Below are 18599 nucleotides of genomic sequence, written 5' to 3' on the forward strand. Positions count from 1 at the left end.
TTTAGGGACTGTGATAGAGCTCCCCTGGCTAGGAACTCAGCACTCCCTAAGTTGCCAAACTGTGCTTTGGAATTATTACTCAGGTAGTGAAGTGCCAGGTTTTGGAAGATCTCTGACTGTGTCAGATCTGTATCATGATCACTGGCAGGTACACTAAGCCCTCAAAAAATATACACTTTTTGAAACTGAAAATATAGGAAGAACAGAGGGCAACCAGTGTTTTCAAATATTTAAATATATAAGCAAATTAAATATTTTCTAGGTAATTATGGTGCAGTATCCTGGTGGGTAGATTAAAGGAAGGGATTCCATGGCCTGAGAATAACACCTGGGCACTCACCTAACTCCAATTTTCTTCAAACATCAGTGTTTCAAAGAGGAATGAAATAGACACATCTTCATCCATTTTGCTCCAAGTCTCCTCTCCAGCCCTCTCAAAATGTCTGTTCATCATGGCATACTTTGGCAATAGAAGGAGGCTACCCAAATGGGATTTTTTTAATAGCATCACAAAAAGTTTATTTCTCTAAGTATCTAAAACATAAGTCATTAAGTCTCAGAATCACTGAGTGTTTGAGTTGGGTATAAAATATTTTTGTACTGCTACCTTGCCAAGAACAGCATTTTCCCAGATTTCTGTTCTCAGTGCTATCCTCTCCATGGGAAAAAAAAATGCTTTAACTATAGAAAATCACTGGTTGAAAATTTCTAAAGCCAAAAATGTCATTGCTTTGTAAAGAAAGAGGAGCTTTCATTTTGCAAAGAAGTAGCTTTCTAGGCTTACCCAAGATTTGCATACTAAGACATTCCCTGGATTAAAACAGCACCTTGGTCTCTTACTCCTGACTCTTTATTCCCCACATTATCATACCCCAAGAAAAGCACAATCAGATCATCAGCCTTTTAGCCTATCACAGCAAGATTGATCTTCCTGTAATACCATTTTCTTCATCAAAAATATATTGACTAGTTATTTTGTATAAGGCTTATCACAAGACAGGAAGGAAGGGTTAAGACATCAAGTTCCGTGCCCTATAATATATTACCTTGTCCCCCACACATCTCAAGAGCAGTTTCTGACCTCTGGATGATGACCCTTTGGGCTCCCTCATGGGGGGATGTGCCACAACTTGTTACCTGCAACACCTCACATGAAGACAAGTGTCCATTGCCTATTCTTATATCTAATAACAGATTCAAGTAGTCCTTTAAAAACATCACCTTCAATCACACCAGTCTTTTGTGAGCTTTCAGGAGAAAAGTGCTACTTTAGGAACCAGCTATGCAGGGATTGCAAGTAACCTGCAGCCCGTGTCACCCAGCTCCATCCAGGGGAGCAGGATGCTTGTGAGAGCATTATCCATCAGGTGGAAACAAAAGAAAGAAGACTGAACCCACACAACCCACAGCAGTCTGCTCAATCTCTCTGATACACCTTTCATCATCTGACACTACCCAGATGTCCAAGCTCTACTACTTCTGCTCTCCCCATCTCAGCACCCAGTGCCTGCCAGATCAGACCCTGTATTCTGCTTTGCAAGCACTCCTCTACCTCTTCTGTCCTCCCAGATACCTTCTCCTTCTCTACCGTCAGCATGACTTCTCTTTCAAGTTGTCTTACCCATTTGTTCCAACACTTAGTGGAATTTTCCTTCCTTCTACTCTAATGGACATCATCAGCTGAATCATAAAATTTATCTTCAGTGTTGACCCACAAATCCCTCTGTGGAATCCCTCACCACCACACAGAAATTCAATGCATATTGTTAAGAATTTGCACTGAAAAGGAAATAACCTTCCTCTCTTTCCCTTGTTTAAGTAAGTGGAATCTAGAATCAGACATGCAAAGTCCTTATGTATATTATTACTCAAATTGTATTTGAAATTGGTTCAACACCACAGATACCGGATGTCAAATTGAAGGTGAACTAGATCACATTATCCAACAATTATTTTTCTGCCTTTTCAGGCATATAAAAATTGAACCTTAGGAAATTAAAGGGTGGAATGATTTGTGTGTAACTTTTTTGTTTTCCAAATTAGACCTCTTCTCACTGTACATGGACATTTGAGGAAAGCTGGGCTCTAACTGCAGGTTACTCACAAGTCGCTGGTGTGGCATGGGTATGGGATCCCCTGGGCCTGCACTGCTGGCTCCAGAGTGTCCTGTCCAGTCTGCAGCAAAATGATGGCTCTTTCGATCATGTCTTGCAATGGGACAAAGATATAGTTGTAGTTGAACCCATCAGCTGGCAGATTTTGAGGATGGAATTTCCAAGAAGGATTTTTTACCAGATCTGTTCTGATGCTGTATAAGATGCTGGTCCGTATTGTATATGTGACATGGGGTGGCAGTTTGAAAGACTCTGATGGGTAGTTCTTGTTGGTTAAGGAATTGTTGAACATAATACCTAGTAGCAAAAAAGGACAAATAAAGGATTACTGCTCAGGGAGTGGTTTACACAATGTCAGTATTGGATGAGATTTGAAAAACTTCTTTTTCAGATGAGGAACCCAAGGCCCAAAATTAAACTTATTTTCAGTGTTACACAGACAAGTTAGAACCAAAACCTCCTATTTCTCAGCCCAAGACTTTCGTTAATTTTTCAATAAAATTTTAAAAAGTAAATTGAGATGAAATGACATAACACAAAATTAACCATTTTAAAGTGAACAATTCAGTGGCATTTAGTAGATTCACAAGGTAGTATGACCACACTTCTATCTAGTTATAAAATATTCCAACCATTCTAAAATAAAACCCATTCCCTATTCAGCAGTTTCTCCCCAACCCCCACTCCCTCCAGCCCCTGGTAACCACCAATCTGTGTTCTGTCTCTAGAGAATTATGTATTTTGTATATTTCATATAAAAAGAATCACACAATATTTGACCTTTTCAGTCTGGCTTTTTTCACTTAGCCTAAAGTTTTCCAGTCCATTCACACTGTGGAAGATATCAGTGCCTCATTATTTTTATCGCTGCAAAATATTCCACTGTATGGACATATCACATTTTGTTTATCCTTTCAATCATTAATGGCCATGTGGGTTGTTTCCAACTTTGGGTTATTGTAAATATTGCTGCTATGACCAAGAGTGTAAAAGTATTTGTTTGCGTACCTATTTTCAACTCTTACAAAAAAAATTTTGTAATAAAACATCACTACAAAGAAATGATTTGTTTTGCATCTTTGCAGGACTTGCAAAGTTACACTAGGTTTTCAAATAATCAGACTTTCCTTCTTTTGAGTTACAACTGTATTTCTAAGACTCCATCTCTTTGGAGTTATCATTCAAAACCTAAACATCCATATATTTAAAGAACCATACTGAGGTCTGCCATATGAAGTCTTTGAATTTCATGTATAAAGTGTCAATAAAAAATAAACAAATGTGATTCAAAATGAATATAAGAAAACACATCATAGTTATGTTGAATGGGTGAATGATTAATAAAGTTGAATTTGCGATTGTCTTCTCTCTTTTTACCTCCTAAAATCTCAAGTTACTATGATAAAAAATAAAAGCAGGAGATAAAATTAAATAAAACTTTAATCAGGAAAATTATAATTTATCATGGGAGATTTAACCATAAAATAATGTCAAAAAACAATAAAAACAGATGCAGTAAATAGCACTGGGCTCAGAATGTTGAAAACATCATTACACATTATTACTTTCCTTGCAGTACTAAAGAGCCAGGCACATCTTTTCATTACCTCAATGTAATTGTATTTTATGTTTTATCGAGAAAGACCTTGTTTTCTTTCTGAGCCAGAGACCTTTAGGGAGAAATACGCAAAACGACAACCTCTTTGAGCTGGTGCCTTTGTGAATGTTATTTCTCCGTTGAATACCTACTGGCCAAGAAGTTGTTCTGCTGCATGAGTTCGGATGCTTTCGTCTCCAGGAGCTCAACTGACTCCAGAGCCAGGAAACGGTTCAAGGCCACACAGGAAGAGAGGTTAACCAAGATACGACCCAAGAAATGGATGCGCCCAGCCCCTACGTGGTTAAACATCTTGTTCAGCATTCCTCCTGAGGAAGGTAAGCAAATTAGGACAGATTAACTTTTATTTCAGCTCATTGCTTGAGGCTCATTTAGTGGAGAATGTGCAAATGAATTTGAAAATGAATATAAGTTATTTCATTAGAAAGTAGCTCTAAAAAGTCAGATTTTGTTTATATGCTCAATTTGCTTATTTGCTGAGTCTAAACTCCCCACTCTTTGAATATATTTTCTATAACTCTGAAACTTATACATATTTGAAGAGAAAGCCATTCAACCACAAAAGATAACATGACAGCCCAGTTGCCTTGGCCAACAGACTTCTGAGAGGGGAGATGGAGGGAACAAATAAGGCAGAGGAAGTCTGCATGTGCTAGGAAAGAATGTTTCCGAGAGGATTCAGAAAATTAAGGAAAAGGTAATGTTTCAACCTGGAGTCAAGTAATTCCAATAAATAAATAAATAAATAAATACATAAATACATAAATAAATCCTTCTTTGAAGTAGCAGGTATCCTGTGAAAATTGTTTTAGAAAATTAGCTTTACAAAACAATTACCAAAGAATATTCACACTAAGGTAATCAAATCCTCTCAGCAGCTCCTCTTGAACGTGTGCATTTAAAATGGAAATCTAGCAGTGGATGTCACATTAGAGGCAGCTCTGCTGTCGAGACTGAGCTGCAAATGTTTGTCAGGGAAAAGCACCAGGGAGGGCTCAGGATTTTGGCTCTGGTTTCAAAAAAGAAGCTAGACCACACTAAATATAGATGTGAAAGAAACATGTGACCTAGCAAGGAGGCACTGTGGGAAGAATCTCACAATCTGATTGAGCGATGGAGAGCAAAAGGGACTGACTAAAGAGAACAGAATTCAGGGGCCGCAGAGCTCTGTGGAAGAACTGAACTCCTCAAGGATTGCTCTTCATAGAGCCCACTGAGCAGGAGGTGCCACCAGCCCCCTGCCCACCCCAGCCCCCACAGTAGAGCAGCCCAGTAAGGCAGAGACCAGTGGGGTCCCCTTGGGTGCTGAAGACAAAGCATCCCTTCTGGGTCCCAGTGCAGTGGCCTCTGAGTGCCCAGCATCCACCCAGTTCAGGGTCCTCTGCCTCAGCAGATTCAAAGAAGATCTTTAGCTCAGGACTTGAAAACATAAAATAAAGAATTAATCAAGAAGAACCAAACTGACATGAAAACAGACTGTCACGTTTACACACCCAACACACACACAAAAACACACAGCACATCATAAAGACCAAGGAGAAGCAAAGGCGAGGTGGGACAAATTGTTAATTTCAATGCTCACTTGCTCAGCGCCTGGAGATGTCTCCAGGAATGGGTGTGACAACAGCTCCTGGCCACGTCTTCCTCTTAATGAAGCACTCACAAGAGCCTGGGTTACTTTTGGCCTCCCTCCCCCACCAAAAACTCTATCAAAGTGAACAAGACAATCAAATGTCTGGGTAATGTGATGACGGAAAGAAATGAAAGCATGGGTAAAATCTTTAAGAAAGGACTTATAAGTATACATGATCCTTAACCTTTACAACAACACACTTCAAGTTTACCAAAGTAAATGATAGACGTTTTTGGCAAGTGTTGACTGGCCCACATTCTAGTGATATATTATTTTGCTCTTAAATATAGTAAGCTCATTCTCTATCCAACAAATCCTTGTTGTTGTTCATTCTTGGGAACACTAATCACGTACTAAGTGGGGTGCAATTCCTCAGCAAACCTGGTGGAGAAGCCCACATGATGTCCTCCTAACTGGGTGCATGTGATATAAGACACAGCTTGTCACTGCTCCGTCCCCAAATCCATGCTCTCACATGCACCTCCAGACTTCCAATAAGAGCATCTGGTGTTCCACACAGAAATAGTGTTCAGAATTGAAGTTCCCCAGGACTAGATCTGCAGGGTCAACCCTGACTTTTGTCTCCTTCTCCATAATCTGGGGACAGCTTCTTGCCTTCAGAAAGTGTCTCTGACCCTCTGTTTGGATGGTGGCAAATCACGCTCTGTCCCCTGCCAGCCTTCTGTGTGTGGCTCCTGCTCTCTGTTGACCCTCCCTATATCTCGCTGACATTCTGGGTCTCCAAGTAACAGTCAGCCTCTTTGCATGTCCACTCCATGCTCTGTCTCCACTCAGAGTCTGCCTGCCCTCTTCCCTGGACCTGGCTCCAGGATGTGGCAGCGTGAATCCTCTCCCACCCAGAGCTGCCTCTACCATCACCACAACCATCTCTCATGTCACCCTTTCTCCGTTATTCATCTTCTCACTGCTCCCACATCTTCCCGGCATCTCAGGTGTCTGGATCAAGTCTGGACATCCCTTGCCTGGCACTCTATCTGTGTTTGAAAGACAGTTTGGGGCAGTGCAAGCTGAATGAGAAGTTGCTTCAAGACACAACTCTGTCGAATTAAGATGGTAGGAAATCAGTTAATGTGTCAGGGCCTTAGCTTCTTCATTGGTTGGGGATGATCCATTTCTATCCACCAAAGGCTGGAGTCATGGAAGGTCCCAAACAAGATCAGTCTGTCATCAAGGTAACTTAGCTCATCAATTCTCTTCAACTGTTTATTGTTCACTGTTTCTCAAAGAGGTTATTATTATTGCTACTGTCATTATCAGGTTGCAGTGATTTCCAGATCTCAGTCTAAGGTAAAAGTGTAAAGATTTGGAAAGGCTGGATTTCAGACCATTAAGTTTTTGGTAGATAACTACAATAATGAGGGGGGAAGGGACATTATTCTGAGTACTTGATATGCATTGTCATTAAATTCATACATCTTTGTATGGAAAGTGCTATTATTAAGATCATTTTAAAGGTGCAGGAATTAAGGCATGAAGAAGATAAGTAAATAAGAACGTTAAAAACCATGATTCACATGCAGACCATCTTTGGAGTCCATGCTCTTACAAACAAGATAGCTCCATCCATCTGCCCTGTGGGATTTAAGCCCCCTCTCAATTAGAAACAGGGTGGGTATCATCATCCCTAAATCCTCAAGATTGGGGAATGAACAATGCACGAAAGTTGACTTATTATTATTCTACTATAGACTTATTATTATTCTAGCGATGGAAGAACTCTTATCATTGATATAAAGACAGTGGCAACCAGAGGTTCTGAGGGGTGGGAGAGGGAAGAATAGGTATAATATGGGGGCATTTTGGGGACACTGGATTTTCCTGCATGACATTGCAGTGATGGATACAGGTCATTGTAAATTTTGTCATAACTTATAAAATTGTGTGGGACAGAGTGTGAACTATAATGTAAACCGTAGTCCACAGTTAGTAGCAATGCTTCAATATGGGTTCATCAACTATAACAAATATGCCACACTAATGAAGGATGTAGTTAATGTGGGAAAATGTGGGAAGGGAAAGAGATGGGGCATATGGGAATCCTTTTTATTTTTTATGTAATATTTATGTAATCTAAAATTCCTTTAAAATAAAAAAAAGTTAATTATATAAAAGGAAAGAGCTCCTAAAAAAGAAATGACTATATTAGGACCACAATTTTGTTAAAGAAAAAGAAATGAATAAATCACTCCATGGATCCTTGTTACTAGCTTTAGATTTCTGAATTGAGGCTGTCTGTGAAGATTTTGTCAAGTACAATTAAAAAGCTTAGATAAATTAGAAAGACACACACACACATGAGAAACTACACCAGTCTATGTACATATTGAGTGGAACTGTATGAAATTGCTGGTTCATGTATGTCAAAAATGCCTGAATGTCAACAACTTCTTACAGTTCCACCTAACACATAGTAGAAAGACTGAAAGACCTAGAGTCCAAAGATCCAGATTCCTAGTTCCACCAGTTCTTACAGAACCTTGAAAAAGCCAATCTCTAAGCCTCAGTTTCATCATTGGTGTTTCAGAAACGATTATGACCTTCTTTGTGTCTCCAGATTCCAGGGTTTTGCAGGGTTCAAATGAAAACCCATATACGAAGCCACTTAGTAAAGTACTAAACAGCAAATCAATTAACTATCACCATTGGAGCACACTCTTACTCTCAGAGGAGCACTACCCTCGTTCATGACACGGCAGCCTAGAAGAGTCTCACTGAGTGAAGACAGTCAAACTGGGTTCATAGACCAGTGAAGCAAACTCACCCAGTCAGTTCACTGAGAAAAAAACTGCTCGCCATTCTCAGATGAGGTCTGTAGCAGAAACATTTAATTGACTAGCACTTTTCATTCTTCATCCATTTCCCACTCAGTAATCCTTAAGATTTAAGGCAGGAAATGTCCTTGGACTCTTTGGATGATACAATCAAAAAGGAACTGGAAAGACTCTCTGTCTCTCTTTCTTCTCCTGCCTACTGTGTCCTGACTCCCACTTATTGGGATTGTGTTTCCTGACCAGAGGAGTGGGGAGGACATTGCACCCACACAGAACATCAGAGTGTCATGGAAAGAGTGAGCATCGGGGCCTCTGCAATGGTTGCAAGTGAGAACCCCCCTTAGTGCATAAAAAGGAATGTGTGCAGGAACACTGGTGGTCTAGCTCAGTCTCTACAAAGGCTTCTGTTGAGCTGGTCTTTGGGTCATGAGGTGCTTAGGTGTCAAGAGTTTTCTCTTGATGTTGATGGAGCCCATTTGATCTGAAAACAGACAAACAGAATCTCTGCTATTCAACAGATTACCACCTACTAAGCCTAGGAAACAGATCAGTGTTGAGAACCTACTCACCACTCACTAGCAGGGTATCTGCCGATTACTCAATCTTTAGACTCTACATGTACCCTTCTCTGTAAGGGGGATGATAAAATACTCCATGGTCTTTTTCTAAAGTTTAAATGAAATAATGCATGAAAAACACTTGGTACTCAGTGTGTGGCCCATAAGGTGCATTCAATAAACATTCCCTAGTATCATGCTTATTAACATATTGTATGAAGTTGATTTCCAACAGAGGCATTGCCACAGAGGCATAGACAATATATGCTTCCTTAATCTGCTCCAAGACTTAGATAACTCTGTACAATCAAAGCAAGGTTCTACACAGGTGGATTTTCAGATTCCAAATCCCACTCCCCAACCAAGATAGAAAACTTAGAATCTCAATTTATCTGTAGTAGACAAAGAGATGGCAGAATCTGGGCAACTGGTGTGGACTGGCTGAAGCAGGCACAAAGCTGAGGCCAGCCCAGCACTTTTCAAATTTTTCTCTTCCATTTTCTCTATTTCCTTCTCTGAAATTTCACCACTTCTACGAAATTGCCTTTGGCTGATAACGCCAATGTGCGGCGTGAGTCTAGGTGATGTAACTGAGCACTCCTCAAGTGCTTTTACCCCGGGACCCGCTCATTAGTGAAAGAGGAGAAAGGTGGATGAAGACAGGGAGTTGTGGAAGGAGATAGAGAGATCCTGTCTCCTTCATGAGGAGAGTTTTTTAAATGACTTATTTCTTATGTAAATATTTTATACTTTACTTGTCTATTCCTCATTTGTTTTAATGTAAAATTAGGGCTCATTCCCCCCCCCCTCCAAATGTTGATTCAGAAATGATACTTTTGGACAATTCATTATATTTTTTTCTGTGGCTTTCTGTGGCCCCTGGTATACCACCTAGCACCTGCCAGAAACAATGATATATTAGATTGTGGAGACAGTATTTTCACTGTGAAATGCTGCCGTAAGGGGCTAGTATTTATGGTGTATGCAGTGGCTATGGTTAAAATCTCCTTGAGAATTCTGTTTCTGTCTATATAGTGTGGGCATGAGGCTGAGCTATGATATTCTTAGGTAAAATGAAAGCCTTGGGGAGCCATCAAAAGCAAGGCACATGAGAAAACTGGGCTGGAAGCACCCCATTTGGGAGGCACGGAAGGAGGGCATCGGTCCCCCCTGCTGGCCTGGCTGAAGGAAGTGATGTAATGGTGGCTATGGGTTGACCATTTCTATCAGCACCAAATGATGTTTCATTTTGAAAAGTGATTAAATCTAAGTTTCAGCTTCCTCATCTGTAAAGTAAGGAAAGCAAAACTACCTGTGGATTTTGTAGTGGATTAAATTGTGCACCTCTGCATGGACTTGGTCTTCATCTTGGTCTGCATTCTAGTGGGTACAGACTCACTGTAAGTAGGATGCCTTGAAGATGTTACTTCAGCTACAGTGGTACCCAAATGAATGATGTTGGGCTTTAATCCTGATTACTGGGGTACTTTTCAGGCAGACTGAACTCAGACGTAGAGGGAGAAAGCCACCAGGTAGAAGTTAGAAGTCAATGGAATAATGCCATGTGACTGCCATGTGACAGAGAAACTGAGGACCAAGGATCACTGGCGGGCATCCTCAGAATGCCGCAGTCTTCTGGGAGAAAGCATCATCTTGCTGAAACCTTGATTTTGGACTTCTTCTAGTTTCAAAACCATGAACCAATAAATTCCCATTGTTTAAGTCAACCCACTGTAAAGCAGTTGTTTTAGCAGCAATACTAAGACAGGGTTGTTCTGAGAATTATATATATATACATACAAATAGTCACTTTCATACCAGGTATATTACTGAATACTACTGAATGATGCTTTCCATATGCTAACAATGATCATTTTTATAATTGCTAAAGAAGAGAGCTTGGCTCCAAACAATTATCTTAAAGTAATCCCTTGGGATTAAATTAAGCAGAAAATGGGAGCCCAAAACACATGCATTGAGCATGGCGGGGTGGGGCGATATATAAATAAATAAGAAAGATAGATGTTAGATAGACAGTATAGCAGTTTGACATGGTTATGAATTCCAAAAATAGATTTTGGATTATGTTTGTAATTTGATCTGTATCTGGCATGATTAAGTTATGATTAGGGTGTTGAGTCCTCACCCCTTGGTGTGTGAGGAATCACAGACAAAAGGCATGGCAAAGAACAGAATTGAGGGTTTCTGATGTTGGAGTTTTGATGATGGAGTTTTATACTGAACACTTAGGCTGGATCCCTGGGAAGTCAGCACACAGAGGACAGAGAAGGCAGCCCCAGGAAGAAAGGAACCTTGAACCCAGAGAAAAGCAAGCCCCAGGAACGTAGGAACCCAGGAAGCCTGAACCCTTGCAGACATCGGCAGCCATCGTGCTCCAAGCAGACTTTGGTAAGGAAAGTAACTTATGCTTTATGGCCTGGTATCTGTAAGCTCTTACCCCAAATAAATACCCTTTATAAAAACCAACCAATTTCTGGTATTTTGCATCAGCACCCCTTTGGCTGACTAATACAGACAGATAGATAAGAAAGGTGATAGGTAGGTAGATAGATAGATAGATAGATAGATAGATAGATAGATAGATAGATAGATAGATAAAGAGAGACATATAGATAGATAATAAGAGAGTGTTAAATCTTACAGAAAAGGGGAAACTGGGGACTTTTTTTTATTGCTGGCCATATATTTTTTGGAATATGTTCCTCTATAAGCTTGTTTGTAAGCTGGGATATACTGTTTGAGAATAATTCCAGATGCTAAATACAATAAGGAGTGACTTGGCCTCATACAGCATGGCTTTAATTATCTCCTGGGGGCAGAGTCATAGGTGTTTAAACAAAAGGCTGGGCTGTGAGGAGGTGACTTGCTCATATAACTGAGATTATTTAGAATGGATAAGATTAAGAATTAGAAAAGCAGTCCCACACAAAAACTCACTGGGTCTTAGGACCCTGCAAAGATCTCCTTCCTTTGGGGAAGAAGCAACAATATCCTTGTTTGGTAATAATTCTTGCACAGCCAATAGCATGTATTAAAATAAACCATGGTCAAGTCTCGACTGCATGTTCCATCACTTTGAGGAGCTCAAGGGCTCTCCCCAGCCCACTGAGCTGAGGGGCACTGTTAGGCGTAAAGGGGAAATGTAGAGGATGCTCCCTTCTCTCTCGGGTCATCCCATCTCGTATAACACATAGTAAAAGCTAGACCAAGGGAAAGCACATAGGGCCCATGGAAAAGAAGGCACGGAAAGGCCACACAAGTCAGCATTTAATCTGAAAGAACAACAAAACTCCTGAGGCTTATGTAGAAGTGAGCATAAAACAACATAGCTGGAATTTGACAACAATTTGTGGCCAAGCTCCAGCTAACAGTAAAAGTTGAGCATTGTTCCCCAAATATACCTGAGGACCCACAATATAACAGATGCTAGTCATGACAGGCTAGAGATTTTGAGACCCCATGTGTCTGGCACTATAAATTATTTCCAAAACATGACTTATCTTATTGCTCTAAATAAGGAATTCTCAACCTCATCACTACAGACATTTGAGACCAAAAAATTATTTGTTAGGCAGGCTGTCCTGTGCATTGTAGGGTCTTTGGAGCATTTCTGGTCTTGGTCAGTATATATTGCCAAAAGGCACTTTGGGAGCAAAATCACCCCCAACTGAGATCAATGGAACTAAACAGATTCACAATAAGCTCCACCCATATAAAAACTTCTAATCAGATGTACAGCCTAACTTTTAAGATCATCAAAAAATATAAGGAAACTCTCCAACATGAAAGAGAGAACTCAAATAAGAAAAAACAAAAAACAAAAATCAAAAAATGAATCTAACAATAATAGTAGCACTATCAAAATTTCCCCATTCCTGACACATGAATCTAAGATTAAAAGGGCCCAATGGAGAAATTTCTGCTGGAAATCATGGTAGACAACCTGCTGCAGACAGACAGGGCTACCAAGAACAACTAGAAAATAAGGATTTTTTAAAAACATTTTTATGAAGACTTCAGAGATCTACCAAATGAAAATGGAATTATATTAGCATGAATATATATTGCAAACTCTACCATAACCACTGAAGCAATTAATAAAGGAAGTATAACTGATAGGAACAAAAATGGAATTTTATTAAACGCTCGATTGAAACCAGAGAAGGCAGAAAAAAAGTGCAAAACAAGAAAGTAAAAGAAACAAAAAACAAAGGAAAGGAATAGAAAATAGTTATAAATATTGTCGATATCAGTCCAACCATATCAATAATCAGTTGGTCTAGTTGCACCAATTAAAAAATGGAGTGGATAAAAAATAAAATCTAAATTATATGTTATCTATAAGAAACCCACCTTAAATTTAAAGATACATTTAGATTAAAAGTAAAGGGATGGGGAAAGATATACTAAGTTAATTCTAATCAAAAGAAAGCTGGAGTTCTTAAATGAATTTCACACAAAGCAGATTTCTAAGTAGGGGAAATTATCACAGATAATTAACAAGTTACAGATTATTAATAAATAATCACAGATGGGCATCTCATAATGTCAATTCTTCAAGTAGGCATAACAATCCTTAGTGTGTATGCACCTAACAACAGAGTGTCAAATTACATGAGGCAAAATCTGATAGAATAGCAAGGAGAAATGCCCAAACACATATGATAGTTGGAGACTTTGACACCCAGTAATTGACAGATCCAGCAGTAAAAAATAAGTAAGGATATAGCTGAACTGAGCAGCACCACTAGTCAGCTTGATATAACTGACATTTATAGGATTTATAGGATGCTTCTTCCAAAAGTAGCAGAATGCACATTCTTTTCAAGTTCCCTGGATCATTCACCAAGATTGATCACATCCTGTGCCATAAAAGGAACCCCAACAAACTTAAAAAATAGAAATCACTAGTAGTCCTCTGATTTTTTTCCATAGCTGCCTGTCTAATGGGCATAAGATGGTATCTCATTGTAGTTTTGATTTTCATTTCCCTAATAGCTAGTGATGTTGAGCATCTTTTCATGTGTTTTTTAACCACTTGTATTTCTTTTTTGGAGAAACATCTGTTCAAACCTCTTGCCCATTTTTTAAAACGGGTTGTTTGTCTTTTATTTTCAAGACATAGGATTTCTTTTTATATGCTGGATATTAGGCTCCCATTGGTCATGGCAGATAGCTCTGGAGTTCAGTGCCTTACCAATGGGCTCTACTTTGGAATTTGTGCTCCTCAAGGTGATGGAGTTGGACTCAGATGTGACCTCTCTACACATTCCTCTTCTGTCACTTTTACTGAACTTGTGGTTGGTGCTGGGGTTGGTGTATGCTCAGGAGACTTGAATCTCTGGACTGTCCATGTGCCAGCTGGGCCCTGAGCCTCAGCAGACTTGCAATACCTACTCTCCAGTTTGTTGGACTTACCCAGGTCAGCCAACAAGGAGGTGAGGATGGTCAACCACCACACCAAGGAACCAAGAGAGTCTACAACTGCCAGCAGGAGAATCCCATCCATCAGCCTATGAGATCTAAGCCCCCTCTCAATTTAGAGGTGGAGTGGGCATCGCCATCCCAGCATCCTCAGGATGGAGGAATAAAATATAGATTAGAGTGTAAAAAAAACAAAAGATCTCTGGGTCCTAAAATTTTGGGTGGAGTCTAATAATCATAAGGCCCTGAGACTGTTCAGATAGCTGAAGTAAACCACCTTCAAGCATGCAGCACAATAAGTGTGTTGAACCAAATAAGGGAAGACCATGAAAAAATAAAAAGATGATTATTGGACCCTGAATTAATAATAAAATTGGACATCACCCAGCAATATTACTGGTCCATAAATTGGAACAATTCCAAAAATATAATGACTATTTAACTGAGACCAATCCATAATAAGGATGTACTAGGGATTGAATCCAAGACCTCATCTATGGGAAGCAGGTGCTCAGCCACTGACCTACAACTGCTCTCCTGCCTATTACATTCTGACACCCAGAGCTATGCAAAATCATTGTATTTTTTTTCCATTTAGACAGGCAAAAATCTATAAAACACCCATACAGTAGGGCCATCTACTATATTTATAAAATTGGCATCTGGTAAAATTCAGTAATCTTTGATAAAAGAATAAAAAGTTTGAAAAGTTAAAAAAAAAAAATCATACTAAGTACACAGTGGAATCCAGCTAGAAATCAGTAACAAAAAGACAGCTGGAAAATTCAAAAATACTTAGAGATTAAACAACCCACTTCCAAATAATACATGTGTCAAAGGAGTTTCAAGAGACTTCAAAATGTTTTGAACTAAATGAAAATAAAAATACTATGTATCAAAATTTGAGGGATGCGGCAAAAATAGTGTTCAGATGGATATTTATACTGTTGGATGCGTATATTAGAGGAGAAGAAAGATTTAAAAAGCCATATTCTATGCTACCACCTTAGAAAACTAGACAAAGCAAAGAAAATGAAATAAAAAGTACACAGAAGAAAATAAAATAATAAAAATTAGAAAAGAAATCAATTAAATTGAAAACAGGATAATAGAGAAAAATCAACAAAACCTAATGCTGGTTCTTTGAAAAGATCGATAAAACTGATAAACTTCCAGCCAGACTAACCAACAGAAAGAGAGAGAAGACACAAATTGCTAATACCAGAAATGAAACAGGAACCATTATTCCATGGACATTAAATGGATACTAAAGCAGTATTATGAAAATTCTATGCCCATAAATTTGATACTTAAATGAAATGGGTAAATTCCTTGAAATACAGCAAAACTTACACAAAGAGAAAGAAATAATCTGAATAGCCTTATACTTAATAAAAAAATTAAACCAATAATTAATTACCTTCCAAAATGAAAATATAACAAAATATGTACAAAATGTGTATGAAGGAAATTATGACGTTTTGATGAAAGAAATCAAAGAAGATACAAATAAATGGAGAGATATTCTGTGTTTACGGGGAGGAAGACTCAATATTGTAAGGTATAATTTCTTCCCACCTTGATAAATGGATTCAATGAAATCTCAATCAAAGTCTCAGCAAGTTATTTTGTGTGTACCGAAAACTGATTTTAAAGTTTATATAGAACAGCCAACACAATGCTGAAGAAAAACAAAATCAGAAGACTGACACTACCCAACTTCAAAACTTATTAAAAAGCTACAGCAAGCAAGAAAACATGGCCTTGGCAAAAGAATACACAAATTGACCAGTGGAACAAAATAGAGGGTCCAGAAATAAACCTGCACAAATAACGTCAAGTGATCTTTGACAAAAAATCAAAGGTAATTCAATGTAGAAAGGACAGTCTTTTAAACAAGTGGTGCTCAAAAAATTGGACATTCACATGCAGGAAGAAATAAAAAGAAAGAATCTGGGCATATCACTTACACCTTTCACAAAATTAATGAAGAGATCATAGACCTAAACATAAAATGCAAAACTATAAAACTTCTAAAAAGTAATAGAAGAAAATCTAGGTGACCTTAGGTTTCGTGATGAGTTCTCAGATACAACCCCAAAAACACAACCCATGAAAGAAAGAATTGATAAGTTGGACTTCGTTAAAATGAATAACTTCTGCTCACCCAAGGACACTGTTAAGAGAATAAGACAAGCCACAGACTTGGAGAATATATTTGCAAAACACATATTTGATAAAGAACTTGTATCTAAAGTATACAAAGCACTCTTAAAAACTCAACAATTATTGTTAAGTTATTGTTAATAATAATATTGTTAAATTACACAAATGTGAGCCCCGATTGAATTACTGACTTTAGGAACTAATAATGCATCAGTATCATTCCATTCATTGCAACAAATGTGCCATGCAAATGCAAGACCTTAATACTTGGGAAAAGTATGTGTGTTTTGGGGGTGGGAAGTATATGAGAAATCTCTGTATTTTAGATGCAATTTTTATATAAATCTAAAACTACTCTAAAAATAAAGTATTATTTTTTTTAATTCCCATATCTTAAGGAAAATAGAATTAGAAAACCAGTAAGAAAAAATTCCTGAACTGCTGCAGAGAGACAAAAGTCTGGAAAACAGAGAAAATTATATGAGAGGCAGACGGGACATAATGAAACGTTTTAATCATGTTTAATTTGTGTTGCAGAGCAGAGTAGAGAGAGAATTGGTTAGAAGCAATACTTCAAAAAAATTAAAAACAGGAAAAGACTACCATCACAAACATGTTCTCAATAGAAAATAAAATATAGCTTCAATACATAAAGCATAAATTGGCAGAACATAAGGGAGAAATATACAAATTCATAATTATAATGTAAAAATTTAATAATTCCCTTAATAAGTGATAGAACAAACAGTCAAAAAATCAGTAAAGATTCAGGGGATGGCACCCAGAAATTATGGGGGCATTTTCAGGACATTAGATTTGTCTGACATGACAGATACTGGTCATTGTATGTTTTGTCATAACTTGCAAAATTGTGCAGGACAAAATATAAACTATGATGTAAACTGTAGTCCATGGTTAGTAGCAATGCTTCAATATGAGTTCATCAATTGTAACAAATGTACCACACTAATGAAGGGTGTAGCTAATTCAGAAAAGTATGCAAGGAGAGAGAGTGCGGCACATGGGAATCCCTTATATTTTTTATGTAACATTTATGCAATCTAAAGCTTCTTTAAAAATAAAAATTTAAAAATTATTAAAAAAACTGGTGAGATGCAGTCAAGGCAATGCTTGGTACGAAATATATAATCATGAATGTATATATTAGAAAAGAATAAAAGATAGAAATCAATGATTAAAATATCCATCTCAAGAATTTCCAGAAAAAAACAAGTGACAAACCAAAGAGAGTAAAGAAATGGAACCATTAGGTAAAGAGCAGAAATCAAAGAAATAGAAAACACGCATAGAGATAACTGAAAAAGCCAAACATTGGCTTTCTGAAAAAAACATTAAAATTTATAACCTGATCAAAAGAGAGAGACAAAGACACAAATTTCAATGATCAGGAAGGCAATGGAGGATATTTCTGCCACGTTGTCTTCAGATACTAAAACGGAGGCACTGAGTGGAAGTACTCTGGGAATGTTCCCTCGTGGACCCCGTTTCAGGATGGTATTTGCAGAGATGAGCCAGCAAAACATTGTAATGGAACAAGAATGAGGGGCACGTAGATTCAGGGAATGGGGCGCCCAATCCAGAGAAGAGGGCCGAGAATTCCTAGGGGAAGAGCCGGGTGCTGGGCACACAGCCCACCTGCCCCGACAGTCAATGGGGCGGCTGCGCACAAAGCAAGGATCCACAGGAAAGACGATGGATTGGCACACGGGGCGTGGCAGCAACTGCTACATGGGAAAGGAGGAGAACAGGAACCCCTAGTCAAAGAGTAATGTAAAAGGAAACGTAGAATTATTATGACTCTACCAATGGATTAAATTATATCCCTAATGTGGAGACAGTGGCCACGGGAGGTGCTGAGGGCAGGGAGAGGGAAGAAGAGGTGTGATGTGGGGGCAATTTCAGGACTTGGAGTTGTCCTAAATGATATTGCAGGGACAGATGCAGGACATTTTATATCCTGCCATAACCCACTGAATGGACTGGGGGAGAGTATAAACTACAATGTAAACTATAATCCATGTGGTGCAGCAGTGCTCCAAGATGTATTCACCAAATGCAGTGGATGTGCCACCATGATGAAAGAGGTTGTTGACGTGGGAGGAGTGGGGTGGGGTGTGTGGGGGGTATATGGGGACCTCTTATATTTTTTAATGTGACATTTATGTGATCTATGTATCTTTTTTAAAAAAGATACTATGAAAGATAATAAAAAATTTTTTAAAAAGAAACGTGATTAAGAGGCACAACATACCT

The 18599-nt window shown here is 38.5% G+C and overlaps 1 protein-coding gene across 1 annotated transcript in view; it reads right to left on the reverse strand.

The window, feature by feature from the left end:
- The window catches only part of ABCA13 (ATP binding cassette subfamily A member 13), a 345366-nt gene that overhangs the window by 261218 nt on the left and 65549 nt on the right, over positions 1–18599 (reverse strand). Inside the window, exons 14-15 of the mRNA XM_071215039.1 lie at positions 3864–4040; positions 2105–2411 (exon numbers count right to left, since the gene is read on the reverse strand). Of these exons, the coding sequence (XP_071071140.1) occupies positions 2105–2411; positions 3864–4040 (484 nt within the window). The remainder of the gene's footprint in view (positions 1–2104; positions 2412–3863; positions 4041–18599) is intronic.

Source organism: Dasypus novemcinctus, chromosome 5, assembly GCF_030445035.2.
Source record: "Dasypus novemcinctus isolate mDasNov1 chromosome 5, mDasNov1.1.hap2, whole genome shotgun sequence".
NCBI classification, from domain to species: domain Eukaryota; kingdom Metazoa; phylum Chordata; class Mammalia; order Cingulata; family Dasypodidae; genus Dasypus; species Dasypus novemcinctus.